This window comes from Bactrocera latifrons, unplaced genomic scaffold, assembly GCF_001853355.1.
Source record: "Bactrocera latifrons isolate USDA-ARS-PBARC rearing strain unplaced genomic scaffold, ASM185335v1 scaffold_56, whole genome shotgun sequence".
Lineage (NCBI taxonomy): Eukaryota > Metazoa > Arthropoda > Insecta > Diptera > Tephritidae > Bactrocera > Bactrocera latifrons.
In genome coordinates this window covers 193,658-211,172 of record NW_017537223.1, presented here as the reverse complement: position 1 = coordinate 211,172, position 17,515 = coordinate 193,658, and the positions used below count along the sequence as shown (strand labels likewise).

At 36.9% G+C, this 17,515-nt stretch overlaps 4 protein-coding genes across 19 annotated transcripts in view; 2 read left to right on the top strand and 2 right to left on the bottom strand.

Moving 5' to 3' along the window:
* Window positions 1–6,935, top strand: part of LOC108974501 (serine/threonine-protein kinase N) — a 61,929-nt gene extending 54,994 nt beyond the window's left edge. For 12 of the 15 annotated variants that reach the window (XM_018942372.1, XM_018942371.1, XM_018942370.1 and 9 more), the window contains 7 exons: window positions 2,551–2,892; window positions 4,634–5,248; window positions 5,319–5,508; window positions 5,574–5,755; window positions 5,817–5,924; window positions 5,997–6,137; window positions 6,204–6,935. In XM_018942372.1, coding sequence (XP_018797917.1) covers window positions 2,551–2,892; window positions 4,634–5,248; window positions 5,319–5,508; window positions 5,574–5,755; window positions 5,817–5,924; window positions 5,997–6,137; window positions 6,204–6,347 — 1,722 coding nt within the window. In that variant the 3' untranslated portion in view covers window positions 6,348–6,935. The remainder of the gene's footprint in view (window positions 1–2,550; window positions 2,893–4,633; window positions 5,249–5,318; window positions 5,509–5,573; window positions 5,756–5,816; window positions 5,925–5,996; window positions 6,138–6,203) is intronic. The other 3 variants (XM_018942378.1, XM_018942375.1, XM_018942377.1) reach the window with 1 other exon arrangement.
* A 1,355-nt stretch (window positions 6,936–8,290) lies between these two features.
* LOC108974505 lies at window positions 8,291–9,392 on the bottom strand. The gene has a single exon (XM_018942386.1). The coding sequence runs from the start codon at window positions 9,389–9,391 to the stop codon at window positions 8,354–8,356; it is 1,038 nt and encodes a 345-aa protein (XP_018797931.1). The 5' UTR covers window position 9,392; the 3' UTR covers window positions 8,291–8,353.
* A 1,718-nt stretch (window positions 9,393–11,110) lies between these two features.
* On the bottom strand, window positions 11,111–12,147 carry LOC108974506. 2 transcript variants are annotated; one of them, XM_018942387.1, is made up of 4 exons: window positions 11,967–12,147; window positions 11,783–11,864; window positions 11,565–11,727; window positions 11,111–11,466 (listed from the first exon to the last, which is right to left on the bottom strand). In XM_018942387.1, exons 1-4 carry the CDS (start codon window positions 11,982–11,984, stop codon window positions 11,277–11,279), a joined length of 453 nt encoding a protein of 150 aa, XP_018797932.1. In that variant the 5' UTR covers window positions 11,985–12,147; the 3' UTR covers window positions 11,111–11,276. The 2 variants fall into 2 exon arrangements, with proteins under 2 accessions (XP_018797932.1, XP_018797934.1); XM_018942389.1 differs by having other exon boundaries at window positions 11,256–11,453.
* Window positions 12,148–14,343: 2,196 nt separating this feature from the next.
* LOC108974495 lies at window positions 14,344–14,943 on the top strand. Its single transcript, XM_018942356.1, has 2 exons — window positions 14,344–14,449; window positions 14,510–14,943. Exons 1-2 carry the CDS (start codon window positions 14,438–14,440, stop codon window positions 14,885–14,887), a joined length of 390 nt encoding a protein of 129 aa, XP_018797901.1. The 5' UTR covers window positions 14,344–14,437; the 3' UTR covers window positions 14,888–14,943.
* Window positions 14,944–17,515: the final 2,572 nt, after the last annotated feature.

The window sequence follows — 17,515 nt, the reverse complement described above, 5'->3', positions numbered from 1 at the left end:
CGCTTATCTAGGACGCTGTTTTAATTAAAATCACTAAGTAAAAAAACATCATAAACATTATAAAACGTCATAAACATCATACTCGTCGGATACAGTTCCTTAAGCGTTTTTCACAAGAAACCAGAAGTAAACAAAAAAATGCAATAGTTGAAGATTGCAATTCTTACTCTCTMATACAGTTTCCAGACATATTCGYCCATACATGCAAGCATTTTTTACATCGCGATACATAGCTTCGGGTTTTTCGATCACCAAATACGTCACTATTAATGCCATAACTACGCCCACGACCTGTCAGTCTTCAGTCTTTTGTTTTTATGTTGCTCTTAATTGCTTATGACCCTGTTTAAAAATAACGAATTCAAATAATACAAAATATTTATTCGTCGGTTGAGAAAGTCTTTGAATCGTCAATATTCAGGTGTGAAGATGCCGTGTCCACTTAATTTATATTCAATGCGCCAATGTCAAAATTGTTGGAATCGGCATTTTGCGCTATGAAAGATCAACTACAAAATATACTGAGTATAATGCAGTCGACGCTGTGACGACAGCGCATGAATCGGCGACCACTGTTCGCCCACTGCCTCACAGCTACAGGCGGCAACAGCACTCTGGCAAACAAAAAAGTGAAATTATTTTTAAATCATATAAATTTATAATATTTTTGTTGCGTTTTGAATGGCGTTCTTAATTAAAAAAAAATATTTTTTCATTTTATACATATATGCGAGCTCTCTATTTTCCTGAAGCTTTTATACATTTAACTTAGTTCAAAGACAATCTGCGTCTTATAAGGTACGTGTGCCATCCGAAAAAAAAAAAAAAATAACAAAATGTTACTTCTCTCTTGTTTAGACATTTAAAAGCAAATATTTAGGTACATACGTGCTTTTCGTTTAGKTGTGACATTTTGAAATGAGAATTTGAAGAGAGACGGGTCAAAATTACATTCGAACGTAGAAAACAAAGTGGCCTTCAAAGGAGCTTTTTTTTTTTTAGATATTTTCAAAACGACTAACTCTTCCGCCAACAATTAATTTAGAAAGCAAGAATATACAAGCAATTTAGGATCGACAGCTAATTCTTGGCATTGTTTGAGATATATATACAAACAATGCTTCGGTGAATTTAATTTTAATTTAACTGAATTTAAATAATTCCATAGAAAACCCATAATTTTTTGTTTTATTAGTTTGTGTATAATTCTTTGGAATTCGTGACTGAGTCACTGCACCCTTACTACATACAAGTACATTTATTTTTATTGTAATCAAGAAACCAACTCACACCTACTTTAGGGCTAAGACATTTACTAAAATCGATTTAGCGATCAAATCAGAAGTATATCCATTAAAATGCACAACASTGTAGTTTATTTATTATAATAACTGTCTCCACTTTATGCCGCTCTTCTACGGCGCTCGTGTGCTAATTCTTCTTCTTTTTTACCGCTTCTATGTAGTCATGATTTCTTGTGACAAAGGCCTGTTGAGAGAAGTAGTTCGATTGGCRGTGGCGTTTGCCGCTCTGCTTTAGTTCTTCAAGATCACGGTCGTTAACAGTACAGTGTACGAGATTCTTCGCCCGTCGTTTGTAGAATCTCCGTGTTTTGTTGAATTTATCGCAAAAATTCACAAATATTTGTTTTCATCTCGAACTCCACAGCGGCATACATTTAGGCGCCTCCCTCGATAATAAGTTTGCGGCTACTTATTTGACCTTTCGTCGCGGAAATTTGGTTGTGCGTTCGGTTCGCTAATGTGTCGTCCGCGATTGCATTAGCAGTTGGGAATGCTGGACATGTTGCCAACCTTTCARTTGGTTGCAAGCGTCGTCAAGCAGCTGTGCACCTCCCAATTGCAGCAGTATCAAGGCAATTCCAAGTCGAACAACAAACTGCTGCTGAAATTCAAACGCTCGGCATTGACATCGGCGGCCGCCCTTCTCTGCCCTACAGTCTATGCAGCTCACGCGCCGCCAGCTTTGCTGCAGGCCTCCGCTGTAGGTTGCGCATTTTTCTCCCACACCCACACAAGCGCCTCGTAGTACTATAGGCTATGTCCCATATGTGTGTGTGTGTGTATAAAAAATGTGATTTAAATAAAATTACTAATAAAGCAAACGTAGAAAGCTAGTACCAAAACAAAAATAAAAAAACATGTAAATTATTAATAAATTAGCGAGGTGCTCTCCATTAAAGGTGCTAAACTACGTAATTACACGTTTTTGTTGTATTTGTGTATTTGTGTATTTATGTATTTATGTTTTGTTGTTTATATAAATTCTTGTGGCCATATTTGATATTTTCGTCACCGCTCTTCGCACCCATTCAACGTTTCTTCACCGTTTTGTGTTCCTAAATGTTCATCAGTTCTGTTCTGTACACCTGTGTGTGTCTGTGTGTGTCTGTGTGTATTTATTGTTGTACATCTTGGCATATTTCATGCAGATTTTAAGCTCAACAAAGCAAAAACCAATGTCGCAAAGTGTAAAACGCTTAATTTTTTCTTTCGCCCCTTGTATTCTGTGCATTTATACCGTTTGCAGGCGCATATCAATGTTGTACACATAACAATTGARCCTTTAACAACAACATCAACTMCAACAACAACAATATATCCAACAACCATAACAACAACAAAAAGCATACACATTGCCGATAGTAAACAGAATGAGATTAACACTTCGCCAACAACAACAACATCGGCGACACTGACTGATAATGAAATCGAAACCGAAATCGAACTTGAAACGAAGAGTCTAAGCGATTGCTTGAAATCGAATAATGGTTCACCTCGTACTGAATTAGTTACGGTGACGGAAGTGTACGACTACACAATTGAAAGTGAGAAATTAGGAACGAAATGTGCTAATGAAAAATCAGTGCAGGTAAAGTGATCACTCGGMTACACACATACTATACATATGTACATACATACAYCCACCTGTATGCGCCGTCTAKTGTTCGATATTCCACATTTTTACTGCAGTAACTTAAACTTAAACCTCGCCCTGGTTGTATTTAATTAATTTTTGAAAGGCTTGAGAAGTCCCCACAAGCAATCCCTGGATTGTAGATCTTGCGTGAGTCTACACTGCGTTTACCTCGGGTGTGTGTGAGTGGGTCTTTCTCCCAAGATTTCTGTGCAACATATCAATTTTATGTCTTCGTTTAATTTCATGTTCCTTGAACATTTGATGAGGCCCCAATTTCATGAATTTTTTGGCAATGATATTTTTACCATACACAAAAACAATTTCAGAAGTGATTTTCAATAGACTTTTGCGTCCTTGAAGTTGCTATCTCAATAAACTGCAAACTGAAAACAAAATTGTTCAAAAAAATAGAGCCTTCTCTAAAGTAAAAATCAACTTTTTCCCTAATTTTTCAACATTGTCGAATATTTAAAAAACAATACGAATTTCAAATTTTCATATTTTGTTGCTTCATGCGAWAGARAGATATTTAAAGAATATAGTACTGTGATCAAATTGAAAGGTGAATTTTCAATTTATACTTCGCATGTTTTTCGAACCGGTTTTTCTGTCAGTTGGTCAAAATATTCATAAGTATTTGAAATACGCGTCGTTTTGTGAGGCTCTAAAAGTGAATTCTTCGATTTTTCCAAGTCTGAATTTATTGAACAAAGAAGTGCGAAAACGYACCATCTCATACTGCAATGCTTATTCGTGATCATTTCGCCAAAAATTCAACAGATATTGTTCCGCCTGATTTGGCCCCGTGTGACTTCCGGCTGTTCAGCTAACTCAAAAGACCACCCCGAGTGCACCGTTTTGACTCAAATTGAAGATATAAAAGCTTAATCGATGAAGGCTCTGATGGCTACACGACGGAGGATTTTTCCAAGTGCTATGATGACTTGAAAATTGAAATTTTGTATCAACTGCATTGAACAAACGACAGTAAAACGGCTATAGTATTGAAAATAATTTGAATTTTGAAAAAAAAAAAATTTTTTTTGAGAAAAATTTTAAATATGTTTTTTGTGTTTTTTTTTTTATTTCTAGGCTGAATAACCCCTTAAATAAGTTGCACCTTGCTTTTAAAATCGGTAATATTTGTAGCGGTAGCATCAGGAAAAGACTCCTCCTTCCATAAAGTAGACAAATTGTTTCAGTTTCGGTATAGAAAAGTGAATTGTGGTCGTAAAAGTTTGTGTAAAAGAACAATATTTCAGATTCTTCAAATTCGAAATTTCATTAAATATATATAATAAAAAAACTTTCTGAATGTAATTTATTTCAGAAAATGTAGTACGTGACGAATTCGCAATGTACTTAAAACTAACTGATATAGTATCCGTATATATATTTTTTTCTAAAGCAAAAATAATTGCAAGCTTTAACACTTTTTATGAATTTGACGCACTGCGCTGTATTAGAGAGCTCTATAAATATGTACATGTGCCTTAAAGATTGTTAAGTAGGCAGCTTTCAACTTCGCTGTTGTGTTACAATGTCTTATAAATATATCTAATAATATTTAAGTTTTTAAAGTTTTTTTTTTTTTTGAATTATTAAACGAAAGTATTTTTGAGCGTAATTGAAATTACGCAAATATTTCGTTTCCTATCCTAAGCGTGTACTAATGATGATTCGTACATTTTAGATTATACCACAATTTGGCAATTTATCAGTCAACAGCAACAATAACCAACAACAAAAGCAATATGTGCCCGACTCACCGATTGTACAGGAGCCGCCAACACCCACCGTCTACGCACAGGCTGCGGTGCAGACGCCGCATTTCCCACAGGCAGCCCAGCGTCAAGGCTACGCAGCGCCACCTGCATCTGCTGCCTACCAGCAACAGCCCATCTACCAGAATCAATACGAGCTCAATGCGGCTGSAATGCCGCCGCCGCCAGCCGTGGGCACAGGCGGACGTCGCAATGTGGCACGCGGTTTACAGTATCGCGACTCCGCTTACGAGTCACGCCGCCAATCGCAAGCCATCGGCGGCGGCGGCGGTGTGCCGCCAGGCATGCTGTCCATTGACAAGTTCCGGCTGCTGAGCGTGCTGGGGCGCGGACACTTTGGCAAGGTCATATTGTCGCAGTTGCGCAGCACCAACCAATATTATGCCATCAAGGCGCTGAAGAAGGGCGATATTATAGCACGCGACGAGGTTGAGTCGCTACTGAGTGAAAAGCGCATCTTCGAGGTAGCCAATGCGATGCGTCATCCATTTCTGGTCAATTTGTACGCGTGTTTCCAGACCGAAGTGAGTTCTTAATTTTTTTCTATTTTTTTTTTGTTTTTGTAATGTCATTTGTTTGTATTTGATTTTGTAGCAACACGTTTGCTTTGTTATGGAGTATGCGGCCGGTGGTGATCTGATGATGCACATTCACACCGATGTGTTTTCGGAGCCGCGYGCCGTCTTCTATGCCGCCTGTGTGGTACTCGGCCTACAGTATTTGCATGAAAACAAAATCATATATCGTGATTTRAAACTGGATAATCTACTTTTGGACACAGATGGTGAGCGCCTAATCACGTGATGAGCTGCCAAACATCATGTTCGCTCTAATCCAAACTCATTTTAGGTTATGTGAAAATTGCTGATTTCGGTTTGTGCAAGGAGGGCATGGGCTTCGGCGATCGGACGGGCACTTTCTGTGGCACACCGGAATTTTTGGCGCCMGAAGTGCTCACAGAGACGTCGTACACACGCGCCGTGGACTGGTGGGGTTTGGGCGTACTGATATTCGAAATGCTTGTCGGSGAGGTKAGTGAACGAAACTTTGTAAAAATGTTGTGCAATATTTAAATCATTGTATCAATTACAGTCTCCATTCCCTGGCGATGATGAGGAGGAAGTTTTCGATTCGATCGTTAACGATGAAGTGCGCTACCCGCGATTCCTGTCACTGGAGGCGATTGCCATTATGCGTCGGGTAAACTGAAATTATATTACAATAATATTGAGGCAATTATAAACGTGTGTACTTCTTTAATGAAAACTTTAGTTATTGCGCAAGAATCCAGAACGCCGTTTGGGTTCTTCGGAACGCGATGCGGAGGATGTGAAGAAGCAAGCGTTCTTCCGTTCAATCAGTTGGGATGACTTGTTGCTACGTAAGGTGAAGCCGCCTTTTGTGCCGACTATCGTAAGTATCCGCCTTAAAATGTGGAAGATAGATGTATAATATATAATCTAAAAATTTCCTTCACAGAACCATCTTGAGGATGTATCGAACTTCGATGAGGAATTCACCTCTGAAAAACCGCAGCTGACGCCTCCAAAGGAGCCAAGACATTTGACTGACGAAGAGCAACTATTCTTCCACGACTTTACATACACCGCCGACTGGTGTTGATAACTGGCAAAAGCGCAGCTCAATTGATTGTAAAATACTGGGAGAGCGAGAACAGTGCGAATGAATTTTCCGCCTTGGTACTGCGAATGTTGGTCGTTATTTGGACACTTATTTTACCGTTTGGAATATACGATTTTGTAAAATGCTTCGCTCTAACTTGTTCAAATGTTTGGTGTGACCATTGCTCTTTAATTCGATTGTGTATTAGTTTAAGTAAACAGTAATTTGAATAGAACACATAGCTCGGCTAGGTATACAAAACAATATGCATTATTACATAATAAAAGAAGCATGTTATTTAAGAGAAGGTGAAAAATTATTTATAAAGAAAAAACAACAATTTTACATACATTATACGCGAATAAAAATACAAAAAAATATTAATGATTTATGTAGAGTTCATTAAAACATAAAAAATCCCGAAATTGAAGTTGGTTTAACTAAAAAAGGATTTTCAATGTTTGCTTTAAACAAATTTATTTAGAACTCAACTAATTACGTGAGGAATTTTTAATAATGTTTGACAACAAACAACCGACTAACAAAAGCAGCTATTTGAAAAATGTGCACCTAAGAAAGTATACAAAATATCGCGAAAATTGAAGAAAACTTCTATGCATTTTGTTTTTGCAAAATTTTGTAAAATGAGAGATGAAAGTAGATTTTTAGTATAAATAAAGATATTGTATTATGTTGAAGTCAAGAAATATCTGCATGCCTTTAGATTAAGCGGAGTCTAAATTAAGTAAATTGTTGATTTTAACAAAAATTTAGATGCTAAACATAACTCATTTTACCGTTGCAAGTTTTTTACGCCATTTACTTAACATAAATGGAAAAGCAAACTTTTTTGCTAACAGAAAGTAACTGAGTTAGCAATTCTGCATAGCATCCACAAGCAAAAAATTGTTGTAAATATTTTTTTTTGTCATTCTTTAAACAAGTTTTACACACATACATACATATACATAAGCAATAAATACTAAAAAGTAAAGTAAAGCGATAAATTCGTATATAAATATACATACTTACCTATATTCATATTATAAGTACATACATATATACAGAAAATATGAATCGAAAATTGAAATGATACGACTACCAAGTCTAATCCACAATCTAATCTTATATGTAAGGTTGCGCTTTCTGAATTTACAATGCAGTTAAAACAAACAGTTAACGGAAAATAAGTTTCCGATTTGAAGAGTTCTATAAAAATTTGCTCAAACCTTAAACATAGATTGTACCTTTGGTGATAAGAAGTTGCAATTTCAAAATCATTGTTGTTTTTGAAAGGTATAAAATTTTTAGTTTGAATTAATTTCTTTTGAAACTAAAGGTGAGTTGAATTAAACGTCGCCCAAGTATAATAACAAAAGTCCAAATTTTGTCTTATTTACTGTTGGTTTTCAAATACTTTGCATATATACATATTCGTTCAACAAAACGGGTTATTGAAACATTTTGTGAACTGATAGAACACAATTTTGCTTGCTTTAAGCTATTTGGCGTATCTTTGCTTGCACATGCATGATAATAACTGTATTCATCATCTGTTTGTAATCGCATTATTTATAATTATTGTTTATAATATACATTTTCCCTATTAGTTATTACTTTGTTTTTGAGTAATTTTAGTTTCTTATTTTAATTATGCTTAAACACTTTTCAATGAAAATATTAATTTCAATTGTAATAAATACCTATTAAATTAACTGGGTTTTTTCAATGAATCATGTATTGTAGAGATAAAAAGTAAAAAATAACTGACAAGTTGGCAGTTCTTCAGTTGTCTGAGTGCACTAAATTTCCAAGTCCTGCAACTTTAAACCTAGGATATAAATATATATATGTACATACATATAAGTATAGAGAAATCGATTGTCAACATCTCTAGAAATGACTTGACTGTGAGCACTGATTGAAACAAGAACACGRGCAAATGCAAATGAACATATTTATTCTCACAAAAGTAAAATACTTCACATAAAGTGGTAGAAACGTCGTCAATAGGGTATGTTCCACCACGTACTATTCAAATCTTTACATGCTTCGGTGGGTACATTGCGAAAGTGATAACCGGTGATAGCTTTATTCGCYCCCCAGTTTGTTAGCTTGCCAGCGRCATCATAAAACTTCACCAACAACCAGAATTCGGTAGGACGCAGTGAATTTGCCAAGTTGCCGTATGAAATGACTAGATGCCAACCTACATGGCCGCCAATTTCAGCTACATAGTTGCGTATCAAGCCCTCTACATCGAACCAACCCCGTTGTGGTGCACGTATGCTATTACCAGCCACCAGCAGTTTTCGATTAATCATAGGACTCTGTGGCACAAAATTATACGCCTGTAGAGTACCACCTAAAGACGGTGCCAATAGATGACCAGCTTCATCGTTTTCGTCCTGTTCCAATTTTCGTACATGATCACGTACGGCTTGAGAGTCTGGCGGCTTTCCGCTGGTCAAATGCTCCCGATATATTTCAGCATTCATTGCTACAGTTAAGTTGATTGTTGCACCTTTCTTTAACTTTGAATAGGACTTGATGGCAGTTTTGCGATCATTAATCTTTACTGTTACATAGTAGTCATCTTTCATGATATCGGCTATGTAATCGTTGATGAAATTGAAATCAGTGCAGGCCTCACTGGAGCCACCATAGTTCATTACTCGCTCTACTCGGGGATATAAAGGACCGCATTTCAGTTTTGATTCCTCGCTACAATATGATTGTGGATTAACTAGAACCGGACAAAAAGGTGGAGTTTGTTTTACTTTTCGTACAATRTAATTCTTATCATTTAAAAAATGCATGAACTGAACACCATCGATTGTAAAGGGAAACGCTACATGGTAATAATGTTCCCATAGACCTAGTGCATGTACACTTCCCATTTTGCCACTTGGTTTGAATTCCTGTATGAACCAATCCTTTTTAGATTGGTTCAAGCCATAATAGTATTGCTTTCCGCGCATAGAAAACGGGTAATAAAGTATAGGTTTCTTTCTACATTGTCCATTTACGATCTCCTTACCCATTTTACCACCGCTGATCACTTCCCTTGTGGACCATCTAGCCGTATCGGTTAAGTAAATAAATTGCCTACCTTGAATCGAAAATGGAAATCCAAGTGTGTAATATTTTATCCATTTTCCGTTATCAGTCTGCTTACCCACGGTTCCAACTGATTTCAATTGTTTCATGTACCAGGTTTGAGATGAAACGGTCAGTACAAAATATTCACGATTAACATTAACTGGGAATATAAGATTGGGTGTTGAATCCCAAAATCCCCTGGATGTCTCTTTACCCARGCGTCCGCCTGTTAAGATTTCTTGAATAAACCAATAATTCGATTCGGTAATGGCGTACACAAATTGTTTGCCTTGAATATTGTAAGCGAATCCCTTATTATAACTATAAACGAATTTCCCTTTGTCCGTATACGGACCCAATGTTCCATCCTTTAGTAATTCTTTGATGAACCAATAATATCCACCCAAAGCGAAGAAATAAGTTTTACCATCCATTTTGAGTTCAAGGAATATTTCGTACTTTTCTGAATAGTAACCGTGTTCGGTTTCATTGCTGATCGTCACTCCAATGCAACCCACCTTAGCAATCGCTGTAAAAGCGTATAAAAACAACAACAACATTTTATGATGCCACGTGCCACCAAGCAGTTATTTGAGTTTGAAAATGAATTAAATTTGTTACTACTGTAGCACTGCAGTTTCACGCTGGCTCTTAATAACTTCGATATCAAGCAGCTAACGGTAMTATCATCACATTGCACGTGAATTTTATTACAAATTGTTGGAGAAGTGTCGCTTTCAGCCAAACAAAGTTTCGAATTGCAAATTTATTTCGAGAACTAATTTCAACCTGCTAATGATGTAGGTGTTCGACCATTCTGGTGGAATAATGAAATAATATTTAGGACCGTAGCGAATATTAAGTTCTTAATAAARATCATAATGAATTGTAATGGAATTTAAATGTACTCGATAAAGCGAATCGACTTTTTTCCGTCGATAAATAAAAATATGTTTAAAAAAATTCTATGAAATTCCATGAATACTTGCTCAAAACAGACATATTCTGTTCTCTAAAGTTTTATTTAGTTTTGTACATTAAAGTTATATAGTATATTTTTAAATATCAAGTTAGCGAACAATTTAACTGTTCGAAGTTATTTCTTAATTTCATTTAACTTACTTTTTATGAACTTCGGTTTTCTTTTTAAACATTTAAATCATAGATAAAGTAGTAATATTAGTACTACATTAATTAAATCAGCACGAATACGTATAAATTTCAGTATTTAGTAAATGTTTTCTCTAGCTTTTTGAGTATTTAGTGTTATAAAAGGTGAAATTAATTTGATATTACAATGTTATATTAGAATTACGTGCCTAATTGCATATGAATGAAAAACCTCACACAAAGTGTATTAAAAGTGCTAAATATTATATGAAACCCTTAAAAAAATAAATTTCAAATTCATATAAAGTTAGAACAGTAACTCCAATAAAGCCATTCATATTTTGCAAAGTTAGATCCTATATACATATTAAAATAATAAAACATATTTTTACACTAAGATCATAAACGTATTAATTAAAAATAACATAACTACAAAAGAATTAATAAATAAAAGATTGTGAAGTTATGCTTCATTTAAATTGTGAAAATTAAGCAAATCAAATTTTCATATATTATATAGTCATTGCGTATTAATAAATTTAAAAAAGTGATTCATTTAACACCAAAATTAATACGTGTTTTATTTATAAAAAACATATCAATGAAAATTTTGTTTTAACTAGGGTGAAGGAGAGATATCGGGAACAATTCCTCTCGGGCTTGGAGTTTTCAGCTACAATTTTTTGCAGACTTTGAACAACAAATCATTGTATTCATCTACGTGGTCCGCTTTTCTGCTACGGGSCTGCATACATACATATGTAGCCAAGAAGTTACCGTTAATGATTTTCTTATCATTTTGCACAACAACTGGGTTTTTTGATTACCCCCGAAGACATTTGGTAATACAAAATATTTGATGATGTATCGCAAACGGCAAGTGTAAAGCATGTACTGAAACATTAAGTTAACGTAAGCATCATACTTCAATAATGCYATTTTGCATATTTTAATTAAAAAAATGTGTCGTATAAAAACAGATATTTTGAAAAAGCGGTTACTTACCATTTTGTCAGACATTTCTGAATATTTTCAATATCGAGTAGGTTTAACGGTTGACTTGACAGCACAGGAATAAATGCTACGAAAGCGTCGTCACGTTGCCCTTGTAAATAAACCAAATTCAAGTCAGAATTGTAGCATTTTTCCAAATTCGTTATTCGTCTGTCTATTAATACAACATTTACATTCGTTCATTTCTTATTGGATTAATTTAAAATTACCACATTGTAAGTCCAAAAACACTCGGGCGCCCAATGCACATTTCACTTGATCCTTGCTGCCYAGTACTTGGAAATCTCGCAGCTGTAAAACATAAACAAAACATGARCAGTTTGAGAGGCTTTGGTTCCCTGGCCGATAAAACTGTGATTAAACACAGCTGTAAAATTCGTGACTACCACTCACCGTGCCAACAAAATTCATCGCAAATCTAGCTTCAATTTTAGATAAGTKGAGAAAATTGTATAAGAGTAATCAACGCGCTGAAACTTATTCCGAAAGTTGTAACATCAATTTGCGGAATAACAGTTTATCACAGATCATTTTTCGACGACTGAAATCCCCTTTACTTCACTTTGCACTGCTATGCCGACGATAAGCGTTGCCAGTGCGTGTTGTTTGTCAAAAAATGCACATGGTAAGATAATTAAACAATTAATTATAAATTTYGACTTTCTTCATTTTCTTGATTCTTATTTGGTGAAAAGTAGAAAGTTTTTGTTGTTTTAATTACAATAATTTATCAATGCAATTTATGAATAGCAACCTTAGATGTATGGAAATGACGAATTGATTTCATTTCACCAACCCGTCTTTACAATGGCTTTAAAGTTTTAGAGATATTGGTCAAGAAACTKTTCATTTKTCGGAAGCGCTGATATTGGACCACTATAGGATATATRTATTAGAATAATTTTTAATTTGAAAAATTATCTTCATGAAATTTGGCACGGATTATTGTGCAAGAGAACGATACAATCTTCGAATACATTGCCTGCATCGGAGCACTATATTATGTAGCTGTCATTGAAACTGACCGTTAAAAATCGAGATAAAGATCTTTTTACCCCTTTATGCTATTTTTCGTTTTTAGGTTTCATCTACGGAGATAGCCGGAATTATTGTCACAGAGGAAAATATTTTTATCTTTCTAGTGAAGGTGTGAGTCAAAAAGAGGTGTCTCTTATCCGAGACTGGCTTGTTCTTTCATTGAGGTCCCAAACCTAGCGCACCACCCTGGGGAGGGATATGTTGTGTTCGCACTTTGGCTCGCCTTCAAATGGATGTTTTTTTGGCAACCCAGAGGATATTTGGTCTARGACCGGAAGTCGTGAGCTACTTGAGCCATATGTAAAAGAATCGTTTCTAGCCACAACCATGTGAATGGCGCTCACTTGCATGAACTTCTAAACATGACTCCATCTTGGAAAAGACCCGTGAAAAGAGAGTCGACTTCGACCACCACCTCTGCTTTTGACAGCACGGAAAGCAGCCGCCTTTATGCCGCTATGTCGCAAAACTAATACGGTCGTATAAACTACTGTTGAGCAATACCAAAAGTTTCATCAGGATCGGGAACTCCGAATCGATCGATACAAAACGATTTTTCAGACAAGTCGGCTCYCTGCGTGCGACTTCTTCAATTTCTGGAGAAAATAATTCGAACTACAGATCTRAATAGAGAAGGTCCAGTCTTCTACTCGAGTGTTGGCTCCCACGTCACTGTTGACAATCATACACCAACAACACCAACAAAAATGTCAGCCTCTAAGTCCAACGCAGAATAATTCTTGCCAACAGGATTTTAAGAAACAACATGGACAGATGAAAACACGGCAGCTCCAAGAGTATTCAACGCAGTACCCGCCGAGGGACGTGGAGGAAGAGGAAGACCTCCACTCTGTTGGAAAGACCAGGTAGAGAAGGACCTGGACGTGGAATCTCCAATTGGCGCCAAACAGCGAAAAGCAAGAGTGACAGGYTCGCTGTTATTAACTCAGCTATAACCGCGTTAGCGTATACACCAATAAAGAAGAAGAAGGTGTGAGTAAAATGCGATAAAAAAAGATTGAGAAATGGCTTGGGTGATAAGCCCATCACATGTCTTCAGAATAAAATTGAAATGTTTTGGGGGTTAATATGAAATGCTGTGGTCGCTGCCACTATTTTTACTGTGAACATACCTTCAACAAAAATACAGCAGTCTAAAAATAAAATAGCAACTCATCGGATGATAAGTACATCGTCGTAGTCGGTCCAACAACTTGCAACCAATTGCGTGCGCAACCGCAGTTGCACTTGAACTTGCGAAGCCATGCAGATAATTAAGAACATTACAACAGTTCCAGCTGCATAACGTCAATAACACAGGCAATTTAAAACAATTTTCCAACGCTTRKYCAAGTTCAAGATAGGTATGTCCAATGGAGGCAGACTTACGCATCGGTATGAATGTGCGCAGCGCAATGGCACGTACTCTCATTACCGCTTTCGCAAATAGCCGCTGCTGCAACAAAGACAACAAGCAGGCSACCGCAGTAATAAGCGAAACTTCTGCGACCATTCACTTTTTGCSATTTGTCTGCCACATTCGAAACTACCTTGCCTGCACCACATCCCAAAAGCTAGAAGTGTTTATGGAGATTTGCGATGCAAGTAAAAAATGCGTTCCTCGAGAATGCCGTCGTTCTGCTCTTAGTTAACGCAAAATCAATTTAGATTTTTCAACTSCTGCCCAATTAGAGGATGACAGTAGGTTTTGGTATAAATACGATTGTTCAATCGTGGTTTGGGCAACAGTACGCTTTGCGACAACCGACGTGTGCAGACCATTTCTGAATAAGTTCTTCCCTTGCAAATTTATAAGAGACGAGAAAATGTTCAAACTGGTAAGTGGTAAAAGAGCACCCAAAAATAGGTATTCATTACAAAGTACTTTTCTTCGATAGGTGGCACTGCTTTTGTTCMTTAACGCCGTTGTAGGCAAAGTAACCGAAAAGCCTGATGTCTTGGATGCCGCAGAAGACACCGAAATTCACTTGGTCCCAACACTGCAGGCCTCTTCGATAATCCAAGAACCCACATTGGCCAAGGTGGCCGATTTGATTCACAGTGTRCCCACCGCTGTTTCTCATCAGAGTTCGACCATAGTTCACGACCGCGCCAATGTAGTCACGCCGATTRTAGCACCAGCAATTAAGACACACATCACTCCGGTTATCAACTCGTACGTTTCGCCACTAGCACGTTCTTTTCCCAGCTTCTATCCGTATAGTTACTATTATGACTTCTATCCTTATACCTACAAGAGTATCTACCAAGTATAAAGCTGTATCATAAGAAATTGACTATTATGACATAAAAATAAATGCTTTTAAGATGATTTCCTGGAATATTTCTATCCAAAACAGTTGCCAAGGGCGATTTCCAAACACCTTGTAAAAGTTGTAAGGAGTTCAAATTTAACCGCGAAGTCCATTCAAAATATCTTTACAGGGCTAAATGGAAGTCGATATTATGTGGAATTTACCCATTGCTTTTTTCGAAGATTTTTATTTTATTGGATTCAGTGACTAACTTTAGTTCAATATTTTTGAGATGATGCTAAAGAACAGTTTTGGTTAGACTTGGGTTGGTTGAAAATACCTACATTACCATTATTCATGGTTAGAAATACGATAGGCCATGAAATTAAAATGGTAATAAGGCTATGAAATGAAATACAATTTTCACTAAGGAAGAAAAGTACAAATTACAAGTATATTATCCAATAGTCAATGCTGGATCTCAAGATGGGTAGTAATACCAACTGAGCCAATAGTAGGCTCAGTAGTCCGGTTATGTGCTAAATAATGTCTCCTAAGTTTTTAGATGTCAAGGTGGGACATCAGATAAGTTCGTTTAACAGATTTGRCAAACCGATGCTTTTTAATTATTTTTTTAGCTCATACAACAAAAGACGAAACATTGGCATAAAATAGTATAATTTATACAAATATACCTTTAAATAAAAAGAGAAGAAAAAAGGAAGTCTTATAGTACCATATATATGGAAGAGCATATCCATAAACATACTTATGATCCGAATCGAGATCGGCTTCAGCGATGAATGGTTTTTATCTTATGATATCAAAACTCGTATGCAAATGTAAAGTTTTTATATTTATGTAGCTATTATAGTGTTTGTGTGCAGTAGCTTGGAATTGAAAGGCTTCGTTTAGTAGAAATATTTTGTTAGTCATATAATACGAAGTCCTTGAAAAACCACATGAAGGTGTGCAAAGAATGTGGTTATGCATTTCGAACGCAAATCCACTTGAATGAGCACTTTCTAATTCCAAGCCACACTAGAATTATCATAGGAGCGAAATTAAGGGGTAGGTGTAAGAGAAGAGCAAAAGTGCAACGCAAGAGCCACAACAGGCAAAGYAACAAAGTTCCATAACTTGCGTGCGATGTTTTTTTTATTTTTCGCGTATTTGTTTTCTTTATGTCACAGTCATTCGAGCAAGAAAATCAACGCTACAAAGCRGACGTGAGGAAATGCTGCAATGCAAATGCATGGTATTTTCACGACTGACGAGGACGCACACGCGTGGCACATGTGCCTGCAATGGAGTGCAATTCGCCAATTCTCCAAATACAGGGTTTGTGCGGAAGATATTAGGACTGAGTCGATTAAAAAAATTTATTGAAACAATAGTTACAATTTTTTAAAAACTTTCAAAATAGGCTTGTTCTGCTTCGATTCAGCGCTGCTAACGCCGAGGTGCATGCTGCTTGGATCCCTTCTGGATCCCTTCTCAAAATGCTTGCCTTTCATCGCGTTTTCAGGCAAGAAACGAAAAAAGTCCGGATGCTCACATCTGAGTTGTAGGGCGACTGTGGAAGCATTGGGACGCAGCCTTGGTTAGAAGCTGTTCACAAGAGAGGCGGTGTGAGCCGAGGCTGTGATGTCTTGTCTGACCCGATTTACCCTTCGTTTGAGTCTCTTGCGGACTTCCACATAAAACTTGGCGTTCACGGTTTGTCCAGGAGGARCAAATTCATGGTGGATAATGCCTTTGATGTCAAAAAGCACACTGAGTATCGCTTTCTCTTTGGATTTTTCCTCTCTTCCGGTCTTCATCAGCGACCTCTTCCCGACCCTCCAAAAGGCTTGGTGCCACCGAACACATCACTTCTTACAGCAACATCTGGGTAAGCTTTTCTGATCATACCAATCGGCTCAGTMGCAGATTTACCGAGCTTCACGCGAAAATGTTTTTCCTGACTCTCCAGATGCTCGGAGACAACTGACTTGCCACTCATTCGTTAGCTAGGCCCTCTACCGAATGCAGTCGGTGCGCGCACGCTCCAAAGTACAGTCGCGGCAAAAGAAAATCAGTCCTATTACTTACCGTACAAACCCTGTACCTTCCTTACATTCGTCGGAATGTGTGCGATGTGGGTGAATTCTGTTTCCCATGTTCGAAAATATAACTATTTTGCCAATAAAATTAGGTTCTAGTATATTGACACGTATCACGATAATGGACCTTACAGTTTTTGATCAAAGAGAGGGACAGTTTTGTCAGTCTTTCTTAACGGTTATACTACATAAAGCCTTTGCACTTCTAGTTTTTTAAAAGAATACTAGAATGCTAGAACTTCACATATGCAAAGACCTTGGGGCTTGAGAAAGATCCAAACTGAGTGAAAGRCCTGCATTTTGGTGTCAAACAGTGTGTGCCTTTGGTTTACAGGTTTACAGACAACTATTCYCGATTTCGCAAAGCGCGACAAGCTTGCTCACTAGTTTGTGAACCCAATTCAATACTGTATTTGTTTTGGGATACTAACCCCATCATTGCGAGCACATACCATGTGTACTTACACCCACGTATGTCCGATGGAAGACACTTGAATGGGGTTAATTAGCATAGCTGCCATGGGCAAATGAATTTGGCCTGCTG